This window comes from Papio anubis, chromosome 4 (genome assembly GCF_008728515.1).
Source record: "Papio anubis isolate 15944 chromosome 4, Panubis1.0, whole genome shotgun sequence".
In the NCBI taxonomy this organism is placed as follows: domain Eukaryota; kingdom Metazoa; phylum Chordata; class Mammalia; order Primates; family Cercopithecidae; genus Papio; species Papio anubis.
The window spans coordinates 150,848,803-150,871,535 of record NC_044979.1 but is presented as its reverse complement, the minus strand read 5'-3'; the positions used below and the strand labels follow the sequence as shown (position 1 = coordinate 150,871,535).

Sequence of the window (22,733 nt, the reverse complement as noted above, 5' to 3'; positions counted from 1 at the left end):
TAGAGAACTCAGGAATAAGACCGGGCACCTACCTATAGCCATCTGATCTTCTACAAACCTGACCAAAAAAAAAAAAAAAAAAAGAGAAAAATATTCCCCATTTAATAAAAGGTGCTAGGAGAACTGACTAGCCATGTGCAGAAAATTGAAACTGGACATCTTCCTTACACCATATACAAAAATCAACTCAAGATGGATTAAAGACTTAAATGTAAAACTCAAAACTATAAAAACTCTAGAAGAAAACCTAGGCAATACCATTCAGGACATAGGAATGGACAAAGATTGCATGACGAAGATGTCAAAAGCAATTGCAACAAAAGCAAAAACTGACACATGGGATCTGATTAAAGAACTTCTGCATAGCAAAACAAAATATCAACAGAGTAAAAAGACAACCTACAGAATGGGAGAAAACTTTTACAATCTGTGCACATGACAAAGGTCTCATAGCCAGCATCTATAAGGAACTTACCATATTGACAAGAAAAAAAAACCATTAAAAAGTGGGTAAAGGACATGAACAGACACTTCTCAAAAGAAGACATCCATGAGGCCTACACATGAAAAAAGCTCAGTATCACTGATCATTAGAGAAATGCAAATAAAAACCACAATGAGACATCACCTCACACCAGTCAGAAAGGCTATTATTAAAAAGTCATAAAAACAACAGATGGTAGTGAGGTTGTGGAGAAAAAGGAACACTTTTACACTGTTGGTAGAAGTGTAAATCAGTTCAACCATTGTGAAAGACCCAAAGACAGAAATACCATTTGAGCCAGCAAACCCGTAACTGGATATTACATAAAAGGAATGTAAACTGTTTTCTTATAAAAATGTGCACATGGATGTTCACTGCAGCACTATTCACAAGCGCAAAGGCATGGAATCTAACTTAAACGCCCGTCAGTGATGGACTGGATAAAGAAAACGTACACCATGGAATACTATGCAGTCACAAAAAGGAATGAGATCATGTCCTTTGCAGGGACACAGATGAAGCTGGAGGCGATTATCCTGAGCAAACTAACATAGGAACAGAAAACCAAACACTGCATGTTCTAAGTGGGAGCTAAGTGATAAGAACATATTGGACTCAATGGTGGAAGGAACACCACACACTGGTGTCTGGCAGAGGGTGGGGGCTGGGAGGAGAAAGAGGATCAGTTAGAATAGCTAGTGGATGCTGGGATTAATACCTGGGTGATGGGATCATCTGTGCAGCAAACCACCATGACACATTTACCTATGCAAGAAACCTGCATATCCTGCACATGTAACCCTGAACTTAAAAGCTGGATATTAAAAAAAAAAAAAGAAAGAAATTTCAGTGATCTAAATCTTACAATTAGATTAAAAACCAATATTAAAATACGTTGTTTCTGTAGGTCTTGAAAAAGGTCACTGCTTTAAATAAGTTATTTCAAATTCACTACTAGGAATAAATAATCTGGTTTTTAAGTATACAGTAAATACAATTATAATACTTACCTTCAGCACAAGAGTGACATGATTCTCTGAATGTGCCTTTGAAGGAATAATTTCCATGTAGTGTTTGAGCACTTTGTGTCTCAGCAGTCAATTATACACACAAACACAAACAACTTTACCACCGTGGTAGAATGTCATAAAATATTAAGGATACTTTACAAAAGCTGTGATGACACATATGAAGTTTCTAAACTTTTAACAGGACTGGAAAACCAATGCAGAATTCTGCTCAGTAGACAACTTAAAATCTAAACCCAAACATATTTTGATAGATACAATATGCAAAATCTAACTTCACAACAGAAACAGTAATAATTCCTTGTCATTAATACCTTGCTAGCACATTGGTACCTTTACAAACAGTATCATATAATAGCATAATATTTCATCTTACTCCTCCATCCAGGATCTTTTGTGAGAGGCACTTAGAAACAACACTAGTTTTGGCGACGCTGTATCAAACATACACATAGTATAATGGTCTATTTTACTGTGCTCACAAAACATCATTTATAAAGAAATCTTTATGAATTCAAAAATAGGTTGTTAGTAACATGATTACCTTTAAAGTATGGATTTTGATTTTCATTCACAATATTAATTCATTAACAGTAGTTTCATCTACAAAATGTTCTATAGCTTTTTCCTTTTTGAAAAGGAATAAAGGCAGTTAAGATACTCATAACTTCTAGTTAAACAACATCAACTTTGTTTCACAGTATTAATTAGCAGAGAACATTTTCAACTAAAGTGATATACAATTTACAAAAATAGAATGATTTATATATTGCAAAACATTGTCCTCCATTATGAAGAATATATATATATAGATGTGTGTATGTGTATATATGTGTATATATAAATATTTCTTTTAAGTTTTACAATAGCCCTTATTCAAGTACTTTGGGATTCTCTTGAAATAATCACCTTGCTATGTATTTTAAATACATTTAAAAAGTAAAATTAATCTAAGAAAAGGTTAAAAGTTTCAGTGTAGTTTGACTTAAAAAAAATCAACCACTTGCTTGAGTAAAAACCCTGACCGAATTCAAAACAAGCTCAGGTGCCATACTAAGTTTAAGAATTTTGTTAAAAATATAGATAAATTTAAGTGTCAAATACTTAAACATTTTCCAATTTGCTACCATTAGAGCAGAATCAAAAGACTGTATTAATCTATTAATTGTCCAATCTTAATCCCCAGACAAAATTCATGTATATATTATTACTAATACACTAATATACAATATACCTGCTTACAAACACATAGGTAGCCATAAATAAAACTTTATTCTTTATTTCATTTACAAGCTACCAAATATTATGTATCGTACACAGTGCTGAACACTTAAATGGCTGTAGTCATGGAAGGATCCAGACTGAATGGAAAGCTGTTGAGAAAGAAAAGATAAAAGCAAAGTAATACTGTAACAGGAAGGTGGCAAAAGCATAGTTTTGCCATAATAAAATCAATTAGATCTGTGATTATACATCAGTTCCGGTTAAAACAAAGTCTGAGCTCCATGCGATTCTCAGCTTTATTGTTTGCAGTCTGACTAAAGTCTGTATAGTCATTTTGTCTTTTGCAGTCATTAAAATAAAAAAAGTTAAAAACTATAGCAGCAACAAGCAAACCCTGTGACAGGAAGGCAAGGGTTAAGAACTAAAAAGAGTTTATACAGTGTGTTTAGGGAAAGTGTGCAGTTTATCTTCCATCAGCAGGAGTTCGACTGAGGGACAACATGATTCGGGCAAATCGCTCACAGAGTTCATGCGTGGAATACGAAGGTAACTTCGGTGGCTCATGGAAACTTTTAATCTCCATAGAACAATCAAGCAGTTTTGGCAAAAAATCTGTCAGCTTTTCTTGGAGGTGTGCTGCAAATACAAACAATTAAATCTAACTAAAGATAGAAATTATGACATGATCATTGTCAACATGATTTACTAATATTAACTTGCCGTGATAGGTAAGATAATTGCCATTTTGGGGAGACAAAAACAAATGGCAACTGCAATGCACCCAGCTTAGCTCATCAATATGGAAAAAGAGTAATGTGAATGTGAAATTATTAAATATAATACTTAATATTATATTTAATATAAAAAATGGCAAGAATAAATAACATCTAATTCTAACTGCGTTTAATCCCGACATCTCAGGTGCCTACTACCATTGTTTAAACTTACGTTCCATTTCTTGACCGAGGTAGGAACACCATCGATTTCTCATATCTTCTACAGCTAGTATATCCTTCTCTTCCATTTCATCCACCAGTAATAATGGCAAAAATGGGACAATAAACTCATTCATGATAATCAGACCATTGTTTACTTCTCGATCCTCTCCAGATTCGAAGAGTTCTGCGGCTTGCTCATTTAATTTCTTAATGCAATGCAAAAAAAAGAATAGGTTTTTGTTTCCTTTTTAAATTAAATATCTGTAAGTATTAATAAGGAAGACAACATAAATATGTTCACAAACAGTATTAGAACAAACGGTATTTAGAGAAAACAATCTCAACCTATCTAGAACTGAAAACCTCTCTTTAGAAAACGCTATGTATATGACAACAGAAGAAACAAAAGCAAACGGTGGTGGATGGAACATTACTGTGTTTTTCACTATTGTTTGGCTTATGTTGATCATCAATACAGGTGACATTTTTTCTTCTCTAGAGATTAACTTCCCCCAATTATAAAATTTTATAAGCACTCGTAATAGTTTTAAAAATAAAGAAATTCAGAATCCATATTAATTTTTGAAAAACTCATCTCCATAAATGGCAACTGAATATATACTATTGTATTCCTTGATACAGAAATATAAAGGTAATCAATTCACTTATCCCTTCAAAAACTTCCTACAGAGTAAACACCATGTGCCAGAAATTTTTCCAGATGCAGGGGCATTCAAGTGATTAATACAGAAAACTCTCATGGAGCTTACAATTTGGGAAGAGGACTGGCAAACTTTTTCTGTGAAGGTCCAGACAAGGCCTACTTCAGGCTTTGAAGGCCACAAAGTTTCTGTTGCAACTATTCAACTCTGCTTGTAGTACAAAGGCAATAATACATAATATATAAATGAATGTGCATGGCTATGTTTCAATCAAACTTATCTATAAAAACAAGTGGTAGGTGGAGCACAAGCCATAGTGTGCTGATCACTGATCTAGTAGAACAGAGAAATCCATGTAATAAGAAACGTAAGAGATAAATACAGGTATAAGACCTATAATATTTAAGGGTTCTTATTTAAAATCTTATGTTTACAGCATGATAAATGTGACTTTGAAAGTTGAATTTCAAATAAAAATATTTACATATTTACACCGTAATTCTTGTGCAATTTATTTTGATTTTGGAAAGAACCTTGTGCTGTAAGTCCAACTTGGCCATGAATCAATTATCCAATTGATACAGTTAGGCTTTGTGTCTCCTCCCAAATCTTATCTTGAATTGTAATCCCCAGGTGTTGAGGAAGAGACCTGGTGGGAGGTGATCAGATCATAGGGGCAGTTTCCACGATGCTGTTCTTGTGACAGGAAGTGAGTCTCGAGATCGGATGGTTTTATAAGCATCTGGCATTTCCCCTGCTTGCACTTCTCTCTCCTGCCACCATGTGATGAAGGTCCTTGCTTCCCTTCACCTTCCGCCATCATTTTACGTTTCCAGAGACCTCCCCAACCATATGGAACTGTGAGTCAATTAAACCTCTTTCCTTTATAAATTACCCAGTCTTGTGTAGTATCTTTATAGCACTTTGAGAACGGACTAATACACCAATCGTGAACAGATTAGCTAAATCTCGTAGCTTCACTTTCTTTACATTAATAATAGGGCATTATTATCTTCCTACCATAGGGGTTAAGAGAATAAAATGAGATAAATCTTCAAGTATTTACTACAATTTTTGGAAGTATGCATTAAATGAGATATGAAATTTAATGACAAGTTTAATGTTAAGTTCACTGAATCAAACAATGTCTTGGAAATCTCTTAAATATAACATGTTCAAAGCCAACCTTGTTCCTCCTATTAGATTCCCTAATATTAAATGAAAAACTAGAAAGTTTGGCAGCTTTGACTCTTCCATTTCCTTCTTTCCACTCACCCAACAGCTATGACACGCCCTGATTTCATTTCCTTCACCATCATACCTACTGTACTACATGAGTCAAGGCCCTCACTCTCCATCCCTTGACTTTCCCCTCTAAGGTTCTTGACTTCAATCTACTTCGTTCCTGTTCATCCTCTAGTATGCTATTATTATTACCAGAATTATCTTCTGAAAACAAACCTCATCATGCCAAACCTAATCAAACTTACACTGGTGCAAACTCATCTGAATGTCATATAAGTTTCTTTATCATCTGACCAATATCGACAAGTATTGTCAGCTTCATCACTTCCACCTTACCCCACTTCCTCATAACCTGGATAGCCACAATGAATTTATTTTTATTTTCTGTTGTGCACTGGAATATTCTCCCTTCTCTATCATGAATAAAACTCCTATTTATCCATCAAGATCCAGATGAGATCTTAAGAACCTTCTCTCTTAAGGTTCTTCCCAAATATTTCAGGCATATCACTGTGCATATTTCTCATAATGACACTTATTCCAGAACATAACAATTATTTCTGTATTTCTCCTATCAGACTGAGTTTTCTGAGGACGGGAAGTACATCTTACTCATATTTGTATCCCTCAGAACCTAACACTTTGTAAATATATAATATGAAAAAACCTGAAAGGAACACTAAAGTAATCTTGATGAGGTTTCATTTAAATTCCTATGTAAAACAAATAACCAAATGTGGTTAGGTTACTATCAAAAAATGATGAGAAACATCATATCATTTTTTGAATGTTTCAGAGGAACCATCAGGTTTTGGTAGTATTTATGTTTAAAATCAGCTATACTATTCTTATATCTCAAAATTCAATTTTTTTAAGTTAAATAGAAATTACTCTGATACATTCTATGCATATTCTTGTTTTTTTGAGATGGAGTCTCACTCTGTCACCAGGCTGAAGTGCAGTGGCGCGATCTCGGCTCACTGTAACCTCCACTTCCTGGGTTCAAGCGATTCCCCTGCCTCAGCCTCCTGAGTAGCTGGGACTACAGGCGTGCACCACCACGCCCGGCTAATTTTTGTGTGTATTTTAGTAGAGACGGGTTTTCACCAAGTTGGCCAGGATGGTCTCATTCTCCTGACCTAGTGATCCACCAGCCTCAGCCTCCCAAAGTGCTGGGATTACAGGCGTGAGCCACCGCACCCAGACTGCATATTCTTATAGACTTACATAAAACTTTTTTTTAAGACTTATCTATGCATCCCTTCCTCTCCCACCAAAAAAAGGAGTGGTAGTGTGATAAAGAAATCTAAATACAGAAATGTAAACAAACTGATGGTATTTTAAGAACATTTCTCATTTATCACCTATAGTACTTGGGATTCATAAAGAGAAAAGAATAAAGAACTGAGTGCACTTTGCCATCTGAAGGGACTAGAACCAGTTTATAGACATCATCATGTTCTTATCCCATCAGAGTTTATGTAGTCATCAGTTATATGTGAGTCTGGAAAACTTGCCCAATGTCAGACAAAATGGTAAGATCATACTATATGCATTCAACTTACTAGTAAACATTCTCTCCTATAATGTGATATCAATTCTTCATCATGTCCTCTGTATAAGCCTTTAGACAGGAGTTCTTTGTTATTCTGGTAAGCACAGATGAGGAACAGCAAGGAATCTATATAACTTGAAAATTAAAAAGAAACATATAACATTAGTATTTCACCTTTGTAGAAACAAAGTCAGCCACAATTATAAAACATTTTAAGTATATGCTTAAGTTTTGATAATCTACATTATAATAAAAAATATCATCGGATGCAGTGTATGCTTGGGAGCACCTTTTTAGCAACAGTATCATCTGAAACCCGGAGACAGTTATATCTTAAAAGTAAAAAATAAAATAGAAGCAACAAATTAAGAAAAAATCTGGGAAAAGAGGCAATAACGGATAAATTCGGATAGTTCTGTCTTCCTTGGTATTTATTTTCCAATGTCTTCCATTTGAACTCAGAATTGAAGCTAATGTGAAACCAACAATCTACTTGTTGAACGCAGTGTCCCACATGCATGAAGGAAAAACTCAGGTTACTCCGTTTTATGATCACAAACATCATATGGTTTGTTCAATGACAACGTAGGTTCTTTTCTATGTGCAGACAGTTTTAGTTATTGGGAAAAATGTAAAAAAACAGAAATAAGAAGATCTAAAGGAAAGAGAGGAAGCGGAAAATGAAAGATTTCTTCTAAATCTGGGAAACCTAGTGGAATAAAGCAAAAACAAAAAGCCCCCAAACATAAAAAAGCTGATAGAAGCCGGGCGTGGCAGCTCACGCCTGTAATCCCGTAACTTTGGGAGGGCGAGGCAGGCAGATCACCTGAGATCAGGAGTTTGAGACCAGTCTGACCAACATGGAGAAACCCCACCTCTACTAAAAATACAAAATTAGCCGGGCATGGTGGCGCATGCCTGTAGTCCCAGCCACTCGGGAGGCTGAGGCAGGAGAATCCCGGGAGGTGGAGGTTGAGGTGAGCTGAGATCACGCCAGTGCACTCCAGCGTAGGCAGCAAGTGCAAAACTCCGTCTCAAAAAAAAAAAAAGTGATAGAATTAGGCATATGTGTTAATATTAATATAAGTCTAGATATTATGAAGTTCAAATCAGATTTTAAAAAAGGAAGAAAAGGGGTGGGGCATGGTGGCTCATGCCTGTAATCCCAACACTTTGGGAGGTGGTGGTGAGAGGATCAGTTGAGGCCAGGAGTTCAAGACCTGCCTGGCCAACAGAGTGAGACCACCATCTCTACAAAAACATTAAAAAAAAAAAAAAAAATTAGCTGGTTCTTGAAATCATAGATTTCACTTCACTATTCTCAGGACTCACAAGGGTCCATCAGTAAGTACTTCATTCAAGGCTTTAAATGTTTACATTTTCATTAGAAACAATTTTGACAGAACCTTTTGGCAAGATTTTATACACAGCCAGCAACAATAACTGCTATATTTACAGTAAAAAAAAAAAAAAAAAAATTCTTTTTTTTTTTTTGAGATGGTGTCTCGTTCTGTCACCCAGGCTGGACTGCACTCGTGTGATCTTGGCTCACTGCAGCCTCCACCGCCTAGGTTCAAGTGATTCTCCTGCCTCAGCCTCCTGAGTAGCTGGGATTACAGTTGCACACACCAATATTTCTTTAAAAGATATTCCATAAGTAGTATCTGTCACCATTGATTTTCTAGTTAATCCTCCTAATTTGATAAGCATTTACTATACTAGAATATTAGCTTTCTGAATAAGCATCTATTTGAAAACTGACAAGCAAATTATAATATTTAAACATATTTCCAAGTTATATCTCAAATTCCTTTAAGATATGTTAACTGGGAACAACTAATACAGAAGCTATGCAGACAGATACAAAGTGGCAGTTTCATCTTTTTAATTCTTACTGAGATAAATGAATACATTTGGTATTTACATGATTTCACTAAATTATACAAGAATACGAGGTCTCTTAATTTTTCTTTTCCTAGTTAGCTGCCTGACCTTGACAAAGTTACTACATCTCTGTGAAGTCTGATTTATCAGTAACACTGAAATGTCTTTTTTTAATCTTACTCTATTGAATTATACAATCATATTATTTCTCTCAAATCAGCACAAAGCTTATAAATTCTAGTACATCTGAATATTCCTATTAAAGAAATACAATCTTGACGGACATAACTTATAAAATGGTGGTATCGAGCAAAATAAGTGTTCTACATCAATGACCAAAGCGAAATTATCTTATAAACAGCACAATGACTAGGACTTTAAATAATCTGTACTTAAGTACTTAAGATAAATTGTTAAGTAAAACATTACTTTTTCCTTTTGTGTGATAACTTTAAAAATTTTGATAACTTTTAATATAAAAATGAAAGTACTGTCCTCTAGAATAGTACTGTCCAGTAGAAATTTCTGTGATTATGGAAATGTTCTATGCTGGCTAAAAATAGAGGCCACTAACCACGTGAGGCTACTGAACTACTGAAATGTGGCTGGTGTAACTGATGAACCGAACTTTGGTTTTAAAATTGTCAGTTATTTAAGTTTTGTCATGTGGCCACTATGTTGGACAGTACAGCTCCAGAATTAAACATTGATCTTTGTTTCGTTTTTTGAAAAAGAAGCATCATTACCTAAGTGGGAGCTTCTTAAACTTCATTAAGAAAAAAAAAAAAAAAGGAAAAATTCAATATCCCTGTTACTTGGCTGCAATATACACTGCATCGAAAATAAAGCATTTCCTCAAAAAACAATCACTAGTCAAGTTATTGTTAAACGACATGCATTAAGAAATAAGTGGAGAAATACATGCAAACTAGTAAATATTCTAAAATGTAAGTAAAGCAAAATGTATCCTTTCTTCTTAATAACAATTAAAATAATTGTTTAATTAAATAAGTAGATATTCCTTTAAGATTATCTTTAATTTAAATGAAAATTAATCCAAAATTTGTTTAAAGTCACAGTACTCAAAAATTTTCTACAGCTACACTTTTTACAGTACCTGAAAGTTCACAAAGACAGACAGAAAACACTCCGACTTGCTATCAAGATGAGACTCAGCCTCAAGTGTAGTATTTGAGAGCTGACAAACACAGACACTAATGCCGACCTTATGGATTTTTTAATGGAAAATATATTTTATGTGGGGTAAATGGGAAGTCTCTACACTAACTTTGCAATTTTTCTGTAAATTTAAAACTGATCTAAAGTAAAACATTTATTAAAAATACAGTGTGTGAATATAATCTTTTCCATGGATGAGGTCATATCTGAATAGAATTAAGTGCAAAAATTACGCTCTTTTCATATTTGTCTACTTTGCCTTACCTTTCTCTTTGAAAATTTTCTAGTCCAATTATGAGATACATAGTTGTTTCCCTGAATTTCCTATAATCCTGATGCCACTCCTGTAAGTGAAAGAAAAATTAAAAATGTTCAAAATAAGATTTAAAAACTACTATGAAACTGTTCAAAAATAATACACTATTCTGCTACTATTTGAATTAATAGAAACAAAGAGTTCAAAATGAAGATACATCAGAACTAAAATAAGACTTTACTTTCTGGCACACAAGACTATTTATTAATATAACATTAAATCTAAAAATTATTAGGCATTGATATGAAATTAAAGATTTTACTAGCAGATAACAGAAATATAAAGGCAGGATAATCCATCAGGTCATCTCAAAAATTCATCGGTATAAAATCGTATTATTGAAATATTATTGTATCTACATCAACTCATGGAAGAATATGAAATTATTACACTGAGTATGAACCAAAGCTTGAACACTTATACTTGATATATAATTTTAAGAAACTAAAAAAAAGTTATGACAGATTTATTTAACCTTTTAACTTTGCAAATGTGTGGTAAATTTAAGTGTGTGGGTGAACAGTTTATTTACATGAGATACGGTAAAAGAACAGCTGCAGTTCATATTTCAGTGCCCCTCCCCACCCCCCAAACAACTACAGCGCATGTAATAGGACTAAATAATTCTAAGGTGATACCCTGTAACTCTTAAAGAGAATGAAGTCAAGATTTTCTTAACTTACTTTATAATAATTGACTCAAGAAAAATAACTGAAATTCAGTATAAGACAAATTGGAAAGAGAATACTGATAACAAAAGTGTTAAGGCTTTTATGTAAACATTATAAACAAAAATAAGAAACACAGATACGTTATTAGCCAACCATATTCTCCTTGAATATAAATTTTTTTTTTTTTCTTTTTTGAGACAGGCTCTCACTCTGTCGCCCGGTCTGCAGTGCAGTGGCATGATCACAGCTCACTGCAGACTCAACCTTCTGGGTTCCAGCAATCCTCCTACCTCTGTCTCCCAAGTAGCTTGGATTACAGGTGCACGCTTCCAGTTCTAGTTAATTTTTAAATCTGTTTTGTATAGACAGGGTCTTGCTGTGTTGGCCAGGCCAGTCTCAAATTCCTGGTCTCAAGCAACTCCCTGTGCCTTGATCTCCCAAAGTGCTGGGATTATAAGCATGAGCCATCACACCCAGCCTTAATTTTAATTTTCAAGACATAATTTTCATGCTATTAGATATTAATAACAAATAAAGGTAAAATCTGTCCTGCAAGAATAAAGTTAGCTCTTCTGGGGAAGGTATTCAAACTGTCATTCCTTGTTGTCATCAGAATTGCCTTGGAAGTTGTGAGTACGCAAACTTTTTCTGTAAAAGGTCAGACAGTAAATGTTTTAGACTTTGCAAGCCTCATCTTCGGTTACTCAACTCTGTAACTGCAGTGTGAAAGTATCTACAGAAAATATGTATACAAATGACCATGTTCCAATAAAAGTTTATTTACAAAAACAGGTGGTAAGCTGGTCTGCAGGCTATGGTTTGCTGAACCCTGAACTTAGAGCAAGACCAAAAATATAAGGAATATGCAGACTCTAAAAACAAGTCATTTAAATACTTGTATGATTTAATGGCCCTGCAGTTAGAATATGAGAAGGTTTGTGAATAAAAATATGATGAGTCTAATCCGTTGAAGCAAACTAAAGAAAGTGGTGCAGAATCAAGTCACAATTAAAAATCAAGTCCCATGAACACCAATCTTGGGGACAAGGGTAGAGCTCTCAATCAATTGGAAGGGTACAGATTTGGAGCCATTATTAGCTAAAAGATGACTTGACTTGCTCCTCAGGGTCAAGATAAAACAGATTTTGAATTTCTCTGGCTCTAGATTACATATCCTGGTCAAAAATATCTGGTCAATGAGTGCCTTTTATGGATAAATGAGTGTCTTTAGGCTTCTACCTATGTTGACTTCTAAACAGCTTTGCACAGGAGCCTTTCACAACTGAAATGAATTTTTGCATATGGAATGAACAAGAAATCAAATTTTATTTTCCAGAACTATTTATTAAAAAGTCTTTCTACTGTTCACTAATTTGCTTGTCAGAGATACGAGGTGGACTGGGATCTTTGCATTTCCATAACATTTTTCAGTCGGCTTATCAAGCTCCATAAAACATCTTGCTAGAATTTTGATATGGCCTACACTGAATTTATAAAGCATTTGGGGGAAAAGTGGTATCTATATATTAATAATATCAAGTTTTCCAAATACCATATGTATGCCCATTTATTTAGGTCTTTGTTAATGTCTCCTGATAAGTATTATAATTTTCCCCACAGAAGTCACCTGCACCTTTTGTTAAATTTATTTCTATATACTTCATAGTTTCAGATACTATTGTAAATGGTCTCACTTTTATACTTTCTAATTTTTTTTTTTTTTTTTTTTTTTTACTGGTATAAGGGAATAAAATTGATATCTGACACAAGTTTGCATGTTGCAAAGCTCTCTTACTAGTTCTAATAAATCAGTTGTAGATTTTATTTGAATTTCAAGATAAAAAAACTACAAATAATGATGTCTTTGTTTCTCTTTTCCAATATTTTACTTTTCACTTATTTTTGTTGCCTCATTTTTGATAAGAAAAATTTTAAGCTTTCAATGCTCACAATTCTATATATTTGCTGCAGTTTTATTATTTCTTATTTTTGTTTTTAGAGACACTCTTTAGTGAATTAAGTAGTTACTTTATATGCCAAACTAGCTAAGGTTTTCATCAACAATGAGTGTTTGCTCTATCTTTCCTCTTCTCTCTTTATGTAGTGAATTACACTAATTGTTTAGGAATCTAAAGTGCCATAATTAAGTTTGTAAATGGAACCAAATATTAAGCAAACGCACCCAAGAAAACAACTTAAAATTTACTAGACTTGTAAATTTAAAAAAGGCAATGTATAAGGTTAAATTTAAAAACTTGAAGAAATACTAGGTGTATTAATTCATCAATTAAAATAAAGAATATTTTAAAGCCAAAGTTGACAAAAAGAATTTTGTGCACAAAAAAATCCCACAAGCACAAGTACCTATGTAAGTGCTCTCACACACAACACTGTCTAATAATGACAAATATACATGGCACATAGTGACTAAAATGAATCTCTAACTTCCCCAAAATATATCTGATGAATCAAAGTGAGGAAAAAATACAGCCCACAGTGTACAGCTGCACAATGTAGTGCAACAGTTAAAGTAGGCTCTATTAGCCAAGCTGTGAACTTGTGGCTGTGAAAACCTTGGCAGGTTACTTCACTGTTCTATGCCTTATTTTCTCGTGTGTCAAATGGGAATAAGAACACTACCTACCTCACAGTGTTACTGTCTGAATTAAATCAGTTAATACATGTAAAGAGCTTAGACAAATGCCTGGCATAGTGAGCCCAGATCGCGCCACTGCACCCCAGCCTGGGCGACAGAGCAAGACTCCGTCTCAAAAAAAAAAAAAAGAAAGAAAGAAAAATGCCTGGCAAATAGTAGGCTCTTGATAAATATCACTTGTTAATATTATGTAACAGCAATTTCTAAGTTGATTTCAAAATTAACAATGTATTTTTACTTCGTTTTTAAGCCAGAAAAGTTCATTTAAAAAGTAATTGAGAACTAGCATTGAAATAGAAAACCAAAAATCTTCCTTTTTTGATTTTAAACTTTTTGGTCTACATGCTATCACATCATGTTAATCCTAAAATCATTTATAAAATTATTAATTACTTGAGCATTGACCTGGAAACTTAATTTTTTTACTCATCATTCATAACAAATTCTACTTCCGTTGGGCTGAAATGAAAGGAATATCAGTGAATTACAGAATCCCTAAATCTGTAGTTTTACCTCTAAAAAAGCACATTACCTCATATTCTTCCAAGTTTACTTCTTCAGGTTTTATCATTTCCAGTTTGGCTTGAGCAACTTTCATTATGTTGTGACACCTTAAAAAAAAAAAACATATATATGTGTGTGTATATATATATATATTTGTAAATCAAAAGCAAAAGCCATAAACACTGAGCAAAAATAGCAATACTTTTTTATAGAAACAACTTCTAAATAACCTTAAGGGAAAAATATTTTTGGGACCAATGTTGGAGAAGTACAAAGAAGACAGGAGCAATAACTCTCTAATTCAAATTTACTGTGTTGTATTGATATATGACTTTTAAATTACATTCTAACTAACACAGTTTGCATAGGAAAAAAACGAAACTTTTAAAAAATAATGTGCATCTATTAACCAAGCTCAAGAGACACTGCATCTTCTCCCCCCGCCCCACGGTATTATTTACTCTTAAATGCTAAAAAGAAAGAGTCTAAAATGTGCCTATTATCTCAGGTAAAAATGGAAACATTCCAGTGGATTTTATGATCAGAATCAGTGACAAGGAAATCCTTACAGAATATATTTATTCACATGCGTATAACTCTGTCTTTCAAGCACAAGTAAGGTTATCAAAACAGATTAACTAGTTATAGTCAGATAATTGCAAAAGATTGAAAAGTCAGTGTGACTACTCCATTAATATCTTCTCCAAATTAAACAGCATAGATCCAATGGAACTCAGTACACTGATAGCACCGATAACGAGGGTCACAACAACCCTATTTCTGACTCTTTGCAGTCATATGTATCAAAATAAATCATGTCCATACTGCTACTAATACAAATAGTAGTGGCCAACATTCATTGAGCATTCAACCATCTATCAGATATTGTTCACAACTATTTATTTGTATTAGCACAGAATCTTACATTTCACAGCACATACCTAGCAAGATAGGATTGATTCAGATGCTTTGCTTCCCCTCATATTCTTCACTACACACTTTTAACTCAGTATTTTTGAGACATTCATAAAAGGATAATCATTTCAGAATTAAAATTACAATGAACTGCAAGACAGCATCAATGTTTTTATATACGAAAATAACTTTCAATACTCTTAATATTTCACATGGGCCCTAAAATTGTTTCCTAGTGTCATTCATTCTAATTAAATTGTGATTTTTAACATTAGTAGTTTTATAGGACTTTCTGAATAATTCTTTATAAAACTAATAATCCAGAGAAAACATTCTCTGGAAATATTCTATAGAATATTTTCTATATTCTACAGAAATTCTACAGAAATTTCTATAGAATATTTTCTTTCCAGAGAAAATGTTTCTGCATGAATCTAAGCCACCTTTCTAAGCCACCTCTTTACGTCAAAGAATGTTTATATTTTATCTGCAAGACTAAAACCTTTTCTCCAGTGATTCTCTAATAAGGGTGATTTTGCTCCCCTAGGAGTTATTTGGCAATACCTGGAGATATTTTGGTATGCCACAACTTGGGAGCTGCTACTGTCATCCAACAAAGAGATGAGGGATATTATCAAATATCCTACAATCATAGGACAGCCCCAACAACAAAGATTTATCTAATTTAAACTATGTATATAGTACAGAGGTTGAGAAGCCCATTTTTGTTTCTAAAATATTGAGTGTAGTAAGTGCAGTGATTACTTGATTCACAATTAAAATTTATTAAAATGATCTAAGTTATTCTCAGTTCAAACTTCAAAAGGCCACAGACTCCAGCAACTGTTCACATTGAGTTCAAATTGTTATGTATTTATTAAAATATGTACCCATGCATATATAAAATAAATACTCAAGAAATTATCCTGGGAATCTGCATGAAAAAAAAAAAAAGAACACTTTTAGCATAAGAATTTTATATTTTTAAATTACCTTTCATCAAAACTCAAATTTCTGTCTCCAAATTGTTCTAGCAATGTTTTCTCAATGATTTTCTTTGGTGTCTGGTTCTGGATAAAGTAGACCACGACATGATGTAAACGATAGTCGGTTTCTGGTGGGGTGTCTTCTTGGGCCAACTTAACCAACCTTGCATATTCCAACTTAATTGCCTGGAAAATGCAATGAAAACGACAATTTTGGTTAATTATTTAAACACCTAAAAATCCTTCAATATTACAAGTTTAATTCTTCTTGCATATAAATATATATATATATATTTTTTGGCTTTTAAAGTATTACAAACAAGGCGGTACATCTAAGAACACAGTCCCATGTTCCACAGTATCAAAGTATTTCCTGAATAACTGATCACAAAGCCCCTTCTATTTTTTTTTCTTTTTTTTCAAATGAAGTCTCGTACTATCCCCTGGGATGGATTGCAGTGGTGCGATCTTGGCTCACTGTAGCCTTCACCTCCCAGGTTCAAGCTATTCTCCTGCCTCAGCCTCCCAAGTAGCTGGGATTACAGGCACCTGCCACCACGCCCAACTAAATTTTTTGTATTTTTAGTAGATATGGGGTTTCACTATGTTGGCCAGGCTGGTCTCAAACTCTTGACTTCATCGTCTGCCCGCCTCAGCCTCCCAAAGTGCTGGGATTACAGGTGTGAGCCGCTGTGCCTGGCCACAAAGGCCCTTCTTTATCCCTTCACTATATAAATGTTCTTTTTGTTTCCACACATGAAAGTGGTAAAATAATATGTCTAAACTTACAATGTGAGTAATTTTGTAAAATTTATCAGAACTAGTCAAAGTCTATTCACAGACATCATAAGATGGAGACGGCAAGTTTTCCCATTCTGTTTTACCTTTCTAAGCATCAGTTTGAATAAGAAAATTCTAGAGTTAATATATAGCTTCCAACAATACTCAAATCTGAAAGAAAATTGTTCTTAAATGCATAGTCGTATTATTGAAATTAACTTTTAGCTGAATAGCCCACAAATAAGGAATGTAACATCAAGCCCTGGGGTTATAATTATCACAAAAAGAAGTACTTATTGCTTCAACAGTATGTAAATTTTATTAATGTAAGAATAATAACGGTTATATATTATCACTATTATTACCTTGAGGTTTAAACTTAGTTTTCTTTAACAAGAATATCTCATACAAATAATAAGGGGAAATAACAAAGACTAATGCATGTTTTAATACACAAGCAAAATCCAGAAAATATCTGACCATAGAGAAATATATATAGACTTACACATCAAATACTGCTATGTACAAGAGGACCATATGATTAAGATAAAGCTTTTCATATTCATTTATATTATACTTACATGTAAATTCTAGCTCTAACAAGCATAAACATTTTGAGCTTCAGGCAAGATTACAAAAAATCCATTCAATTAAAAAGTTTTTTTAGTTTAAAAAGTGCATGCCTTTCTTAAGTAATTCTTTGACATCTAGATGTTATGACCTATATGACTGTATTTTACAGATGGGAGAAAAAATAACTGATAAACATTAAATGAAATATTCTAGTTACATAATATCATACTTCATTAAAAGGAAGGCTAATATGTTCTTTCTATGCAGCCTAAGATTATAAATAGAATAAGGAAACAAATTATTCTAAAATACTTTTCCCTTGAAAAAAACTGACTTTTTTTTTGAGGATATACATGTCATTCCAAAGTCTTATGTGAATAAATAACAGCCATAAATATCAACTGTATTTTAATATATAAGATTATCAGCGCTCACTGTGTGCCTAGTTAGCACACATAAGCTCCGCTTAGAACTCATTAAAAATCTTCCTATTATCCAAATTTGGAAAAAAAAAGGGGGGGGGGCACATACATAATAATCGAAGTATACTGAATTTGAGAATAAATCTAAAACATTAACAATTCAATTACTGTTCTTGTTGATACGAACTTTAGACAATGATTGTCACAGGCTACAGGTCGCTAATCTGAAATGCTTGGGACCAGAAGTGATTCCAATTTTAGACTTTTTTCAGATTTTGGAATGTTTGCATTATGCTGGTTGAGTATTCCGAATCCGAAAATCCAAAATCAACAATACTCCAATGAACATTTCCTTTGAGTATCATGTTGGTACTCAAAATGTTTGGATTTTGCAATATTTCAGATTTTGAATTCTGGATTTAGGATGCTCAACCTGTAACAGACTTTTAGAATATTCAAATATTTCATTCATCATACTTTAGTCTAAAATAGCATGACCAAAATAAAACAAATTTGTAGCGAGTCTCTTAAAATAATATTGTAGGTTTACATACATGGAATGATCCCACTAAATGGTCATCAATCCCCTACCTACTTTCAAAATAGAAGCTGTTTTAATAAATAGCAGATTTCTATTATAGAACTGAAATATATAATAACCTCTTATACTTTAAGATTATATGTTCACTTCTTGATTTTGCTGAATTTAAGATTCTCCTAATTTTCACAAGCAAATTGCCAAAGTCAAAATATTTTCAAAATATAGGTGTTTAAACCAGCAGAGGTAGAAAGACACTTCTAAATTTCTAGGAGCTATTTTTCAATCACACAAGAAAACATTTTTACCAGCGTAAATGCGTTTCTTAACTATTTTTATACACTTCCTTTTTAAGAAATTAACTTCTAAATTTCTAGAAGCTGTTTTTCAAACACACACAAAAAATTTTTACTAGCATACATGCATTTCTTAATTATTTTTTATACACTTCCTTAAGAAATTTTATGGCTTTTAAAATATACTGGAATCATATTTATCCAAATTCCCAACAGATGTTCCATGCTGGTATATTTAGCAGAGTTCTACACAATCTGCCATTACGAGTAAAGTTAACATTATATTTGTCTCATATTACCTCCTCAGAATCCTGTTGGCAGCCTATGCTAATTATTTTAAGTTAATTATCACAGACACTGCAATGAAATCACCATGCATTTGCTAAATGAAATGTGACACTAGTCATTAGATGACAGAACTGCTTTGTATTTCATTTTTTTAACTTTTTTCACTACACCTTTAATCAGGCTCAATGCCATTTATTCAGTCTTATTTCCTATCACCCTGCAACAAGGATCTCCCTTCTATCTAAGTTAGGCTTGTCTCCTCACAAAGCACACATGCCTTTGTTTCTTCTCCATTATGTGTGATATCCTTTCTTGTTCATTTCCCATCTACCTACAGATGACCTATTCAGTAAAATTAGTTTAAGCCATGCTTTTCAGACCTTGTTCAGTTCTAAAGATGCAAATAAATTCTACCTAGACTTTTCTCTACTTTTCAAAATAATACTATAAAACCATATTCTAAATTTATAACTTATTGACTTAATTTTTATATAAACTCTCTCTCTCTCTCTCTATATATATATATATACATATGAGGATACCAAATATATAAATATTTATATTCTGGAGGCAGTTAAATCTAATGGGAAACTGAGGAAGTTAAAATTCAAAAAGCTAGATACGTCATTTATAATTAACTGTGACATAGAATAAGGCACATAATCTTCTAAGTCTGATTGGTCTTATCTCTAAAATAAAGTTGGTTAACAGAGTTTATGTGTATTTTAAAATGCTTATGGGTTATTTTTAAAAAACTGACAGTGCTAAGAAATGAAGAAAACTTCAAATTCCAGAGGACTGAAATACTGTGGGCCATATTCTTTGACCACACTGTAATACAAACAGGAATTATAAATAGAGCTATCTTCCAAGCTAAACACTTAGAAAATTTAAAATATGGCTCTAAATTATTCTTGAGCCAAAGAAATAAAAAACTGTACTAATATGGGAATATCAGATATCAAAATCTATTGGGCTGTTAGTCAAAAAAATTTCCAGGCCAAGCACGGTGATTCACACCTGTAATCCCAGCACTTTGGGAGGCCAAAGTGGGCAGATCATCTGAGGTCAGGAGTTTGAGACCAGCCTGGCCAACATAGTGAAACCCTGTCTCTACTAAAAAATAGAAAAAATTAGCCGGGTGTGGTGGTGGGCACCTGTAATCCCAGCTACTTGGGAAGCTGAGGCAGGAGAACTGCTTGAACCCGGGAAGCAGAGGTTGTGGTGAGCCGAGATCATGTGCGAGACTCCGTCTCAAACAAACAAAATTAGCTGGGCATGGTGGCAGGCGTCTGCAATCCCAGCTGCTTGGGAGGCTGAGGCAGGAGAATCACTTGAACCTGGGAGGCAGAGGTTGCAGGGAGCCGATACTACGCCACTGCAGTCTAGCCTAGGCGACAGAGTGAGATTCTCTCTCTCTCTCTAAATATATATATCTCCAGTTTGAATATAGTTGGATGGAAGACCAAAAAGGGGAAGAAAACTCACTGGTAGAAATAAGAAAGGTGATAATACAGAAAAAAAATGTTTCAAAATTTCTTGAAGGATAACACATATAACTTTGTTAATAAACTACAGTATCCTGATAGATAATAATCTAGAAAAATATAAACTACTAGAACTGCTTTCAGAGGCAGAAAAACTGAAGAGACTCTGTAAAACTTAAAAGTTTGCCCGAGAAATCTGGTAACACGAAAGAAATCAAGCCCACATTGTTTTAGAGTTGGGCTGTTAGGTCAAATCTTCAAGGACCAGATAACTTCTGTGATACCTAAATTGCTACAGGGCCTGAAAAATAAGAGAAAGCCTCCTTAATGGTTATACAAGGCTGGTATAATTTGTATCCCCAAAATTGACAAATACAAAGCAAGAAACTATAGATCAATTTTGTCTATGTAACCAGATGCCAACACCCATACTCACTTCTGTTAAACAGTGTGGTATACAAAAAATATATATAACAAAAAATGTTTACAATAATTTTTTTAAAGGTAGATCAAAGTTAAGACCTTAAGTATTAAGAATTAAGGAGAAATCTGTTCAGCATCTCAATAGATGTATTATAAAATTTCTAAATTTCAATACCAATCAGTTTAGTGGGAAACCCTTATCTAGTAATTTGAGAGCATTTTAAAATTCATAAAGTGGAACCAAAACTACACATTGTACATAATAAAACACTGGAGACACACTCATTAAAATCAGAAACTAGACAAAGGCGCCTACTACCATTATTTCAGTATTGAGAATATGATAAAAATTTCTGATCACCGCAATAAAGCCAGAAATGAAACAAGAAATAAAGATATAGAAAATAATTATTGGGAGACAGTTTACTGAAATAATCAAGAAAATAAAATGCAAAAACCATTAGAAAACAAAGAGTTCAATAAAGTTAACTAAATACCACGTAAGCATGTAAAATTAATTAGTTATCCCATCACCTACCCTTTCAATAACCTGGTTAAAAAAAAAAAGTGGAAGTAAATGACCCTATTCAAAAAGGCAAAAAAAAATTATCTAGGAATAAATTAAACAAAAGGATATAAGACCATTATGAAATAAAATTATAAAACCTTACTGAAGAATACAACAAAAGACAATAAAAGTGAAAAGGCATATCATGTTTCTTTTGGGCAAGACTCAAAATAGTAAAAAAAAAAAAAAAAAAAAAAATTATCTATTTCATGTTAAATTAACACAAAAATATAATTCTAAAAGGATTTGGAAAGGAAGTAGCAATTGCTTTTAAAAATCATCATAAGAAAAATGAGACTTTCCAAACTTCTTGTTTATAAAAGAACAAAAATTACTAAGTGTTCTTCTAACAAAATGTGAAAGTGTATTACAAATGATCTATAATAAGATCATTTGTATTCAGTGTATTGTCCAAAAACAGAAAATGAGATCAGTGGAATACAGAGACCCAGTCAGAGCTACTTAGTATATGATTAAGTATAAATCCCTGATAAGGGATTTAGTATATGTATGATTTAGTATATGTGTCAAGTCAGTGTGAAAAGTATGCATTAGTCAATATTTTATGTTTAGACTATCTGGATATTTTTCTATTCAGAGAAAACTAAAATCTTCTATCTAGTAATCAAAACAAAAGTATTATAAAACCATGAAAGCAGAATTAAAATTTTGCATAATTTTAAAAGTGATCACAGGCCCAAATCTATTTTTAAAAAGTTGCTATATTTTGTAAGATCTAAGAAATTATGTATAGTAAGACACAAAAAATAAATTTAGAAGACAAATTATAAACCACAAAATATAATTTGTAAATTATAGATGAATCAATTGTCTTAAAGATCAAATGTTCATTTAACTAAAAAAAAAAAGCTCAATGTAATAAACATATAAAGATGAATGACAGTCAACATAAATACCAATTGCCAAAAAAACTGACCCTCACAAAGATCAAAGAAATATATTTTAAAAAATGGGATTACACTTTTAATGTCTTTTTAAAGACAAATATCAATAGTAGAACAAATCAATGTAACTATATGTAGGCAATTTGATAATATTAGTATTTAAAATCTGCAAGCACTTTGACTTGTCAACTCTGCTATGTTCACGT

General features: G+C 33.0%; 1 protein-coding gene across 6 annotated transcripts in view; it reads right to left on the bottom strand.

Moving 5' to 3' along the window:
- Positions 1–1,614: 1,614 nt before the first annotated feature.
- The window catches only part of USP25 (ubiquitin specific peptidase 25), a 143,921-nt gene continuing 122,802 nt past the window's right edge, over positions 1,615–22,733 (bottom strand). For all 6 annotated transcript variants that reach the window (XM_003895613.4, XM_017956514.3, XM_003895612.4 and 3 more), the window contains 6 exons: positions 16,255–16,433; positions 14,375–14,453; positions 10,464–10,543; positions 7,147–7,270; positions 3,685–3,880; positions 1,615–3,372 (listed from right to left, as the gene is read on the bottom strand). In XM_003895613.4, coding sequence (XP_003895662.1) covers positions 3,200–3,372; positions 3,685–3,880; positions 7,147–7,270; positions 10,464–10,543; positions 14,375–14,453; positions 16,255–16,433 — 831 coding nt within the window. In that variant the 3' untranslated portion in view covers positions 1,615–3,199. The remainder of the gene's footprint in view (positions 3,373–3,684; positions 3,881–7,146; positions 7,271–10,463; positions 10,544–14,374; positions 14,454–16,254; positions 16,434–22,733) is intronic.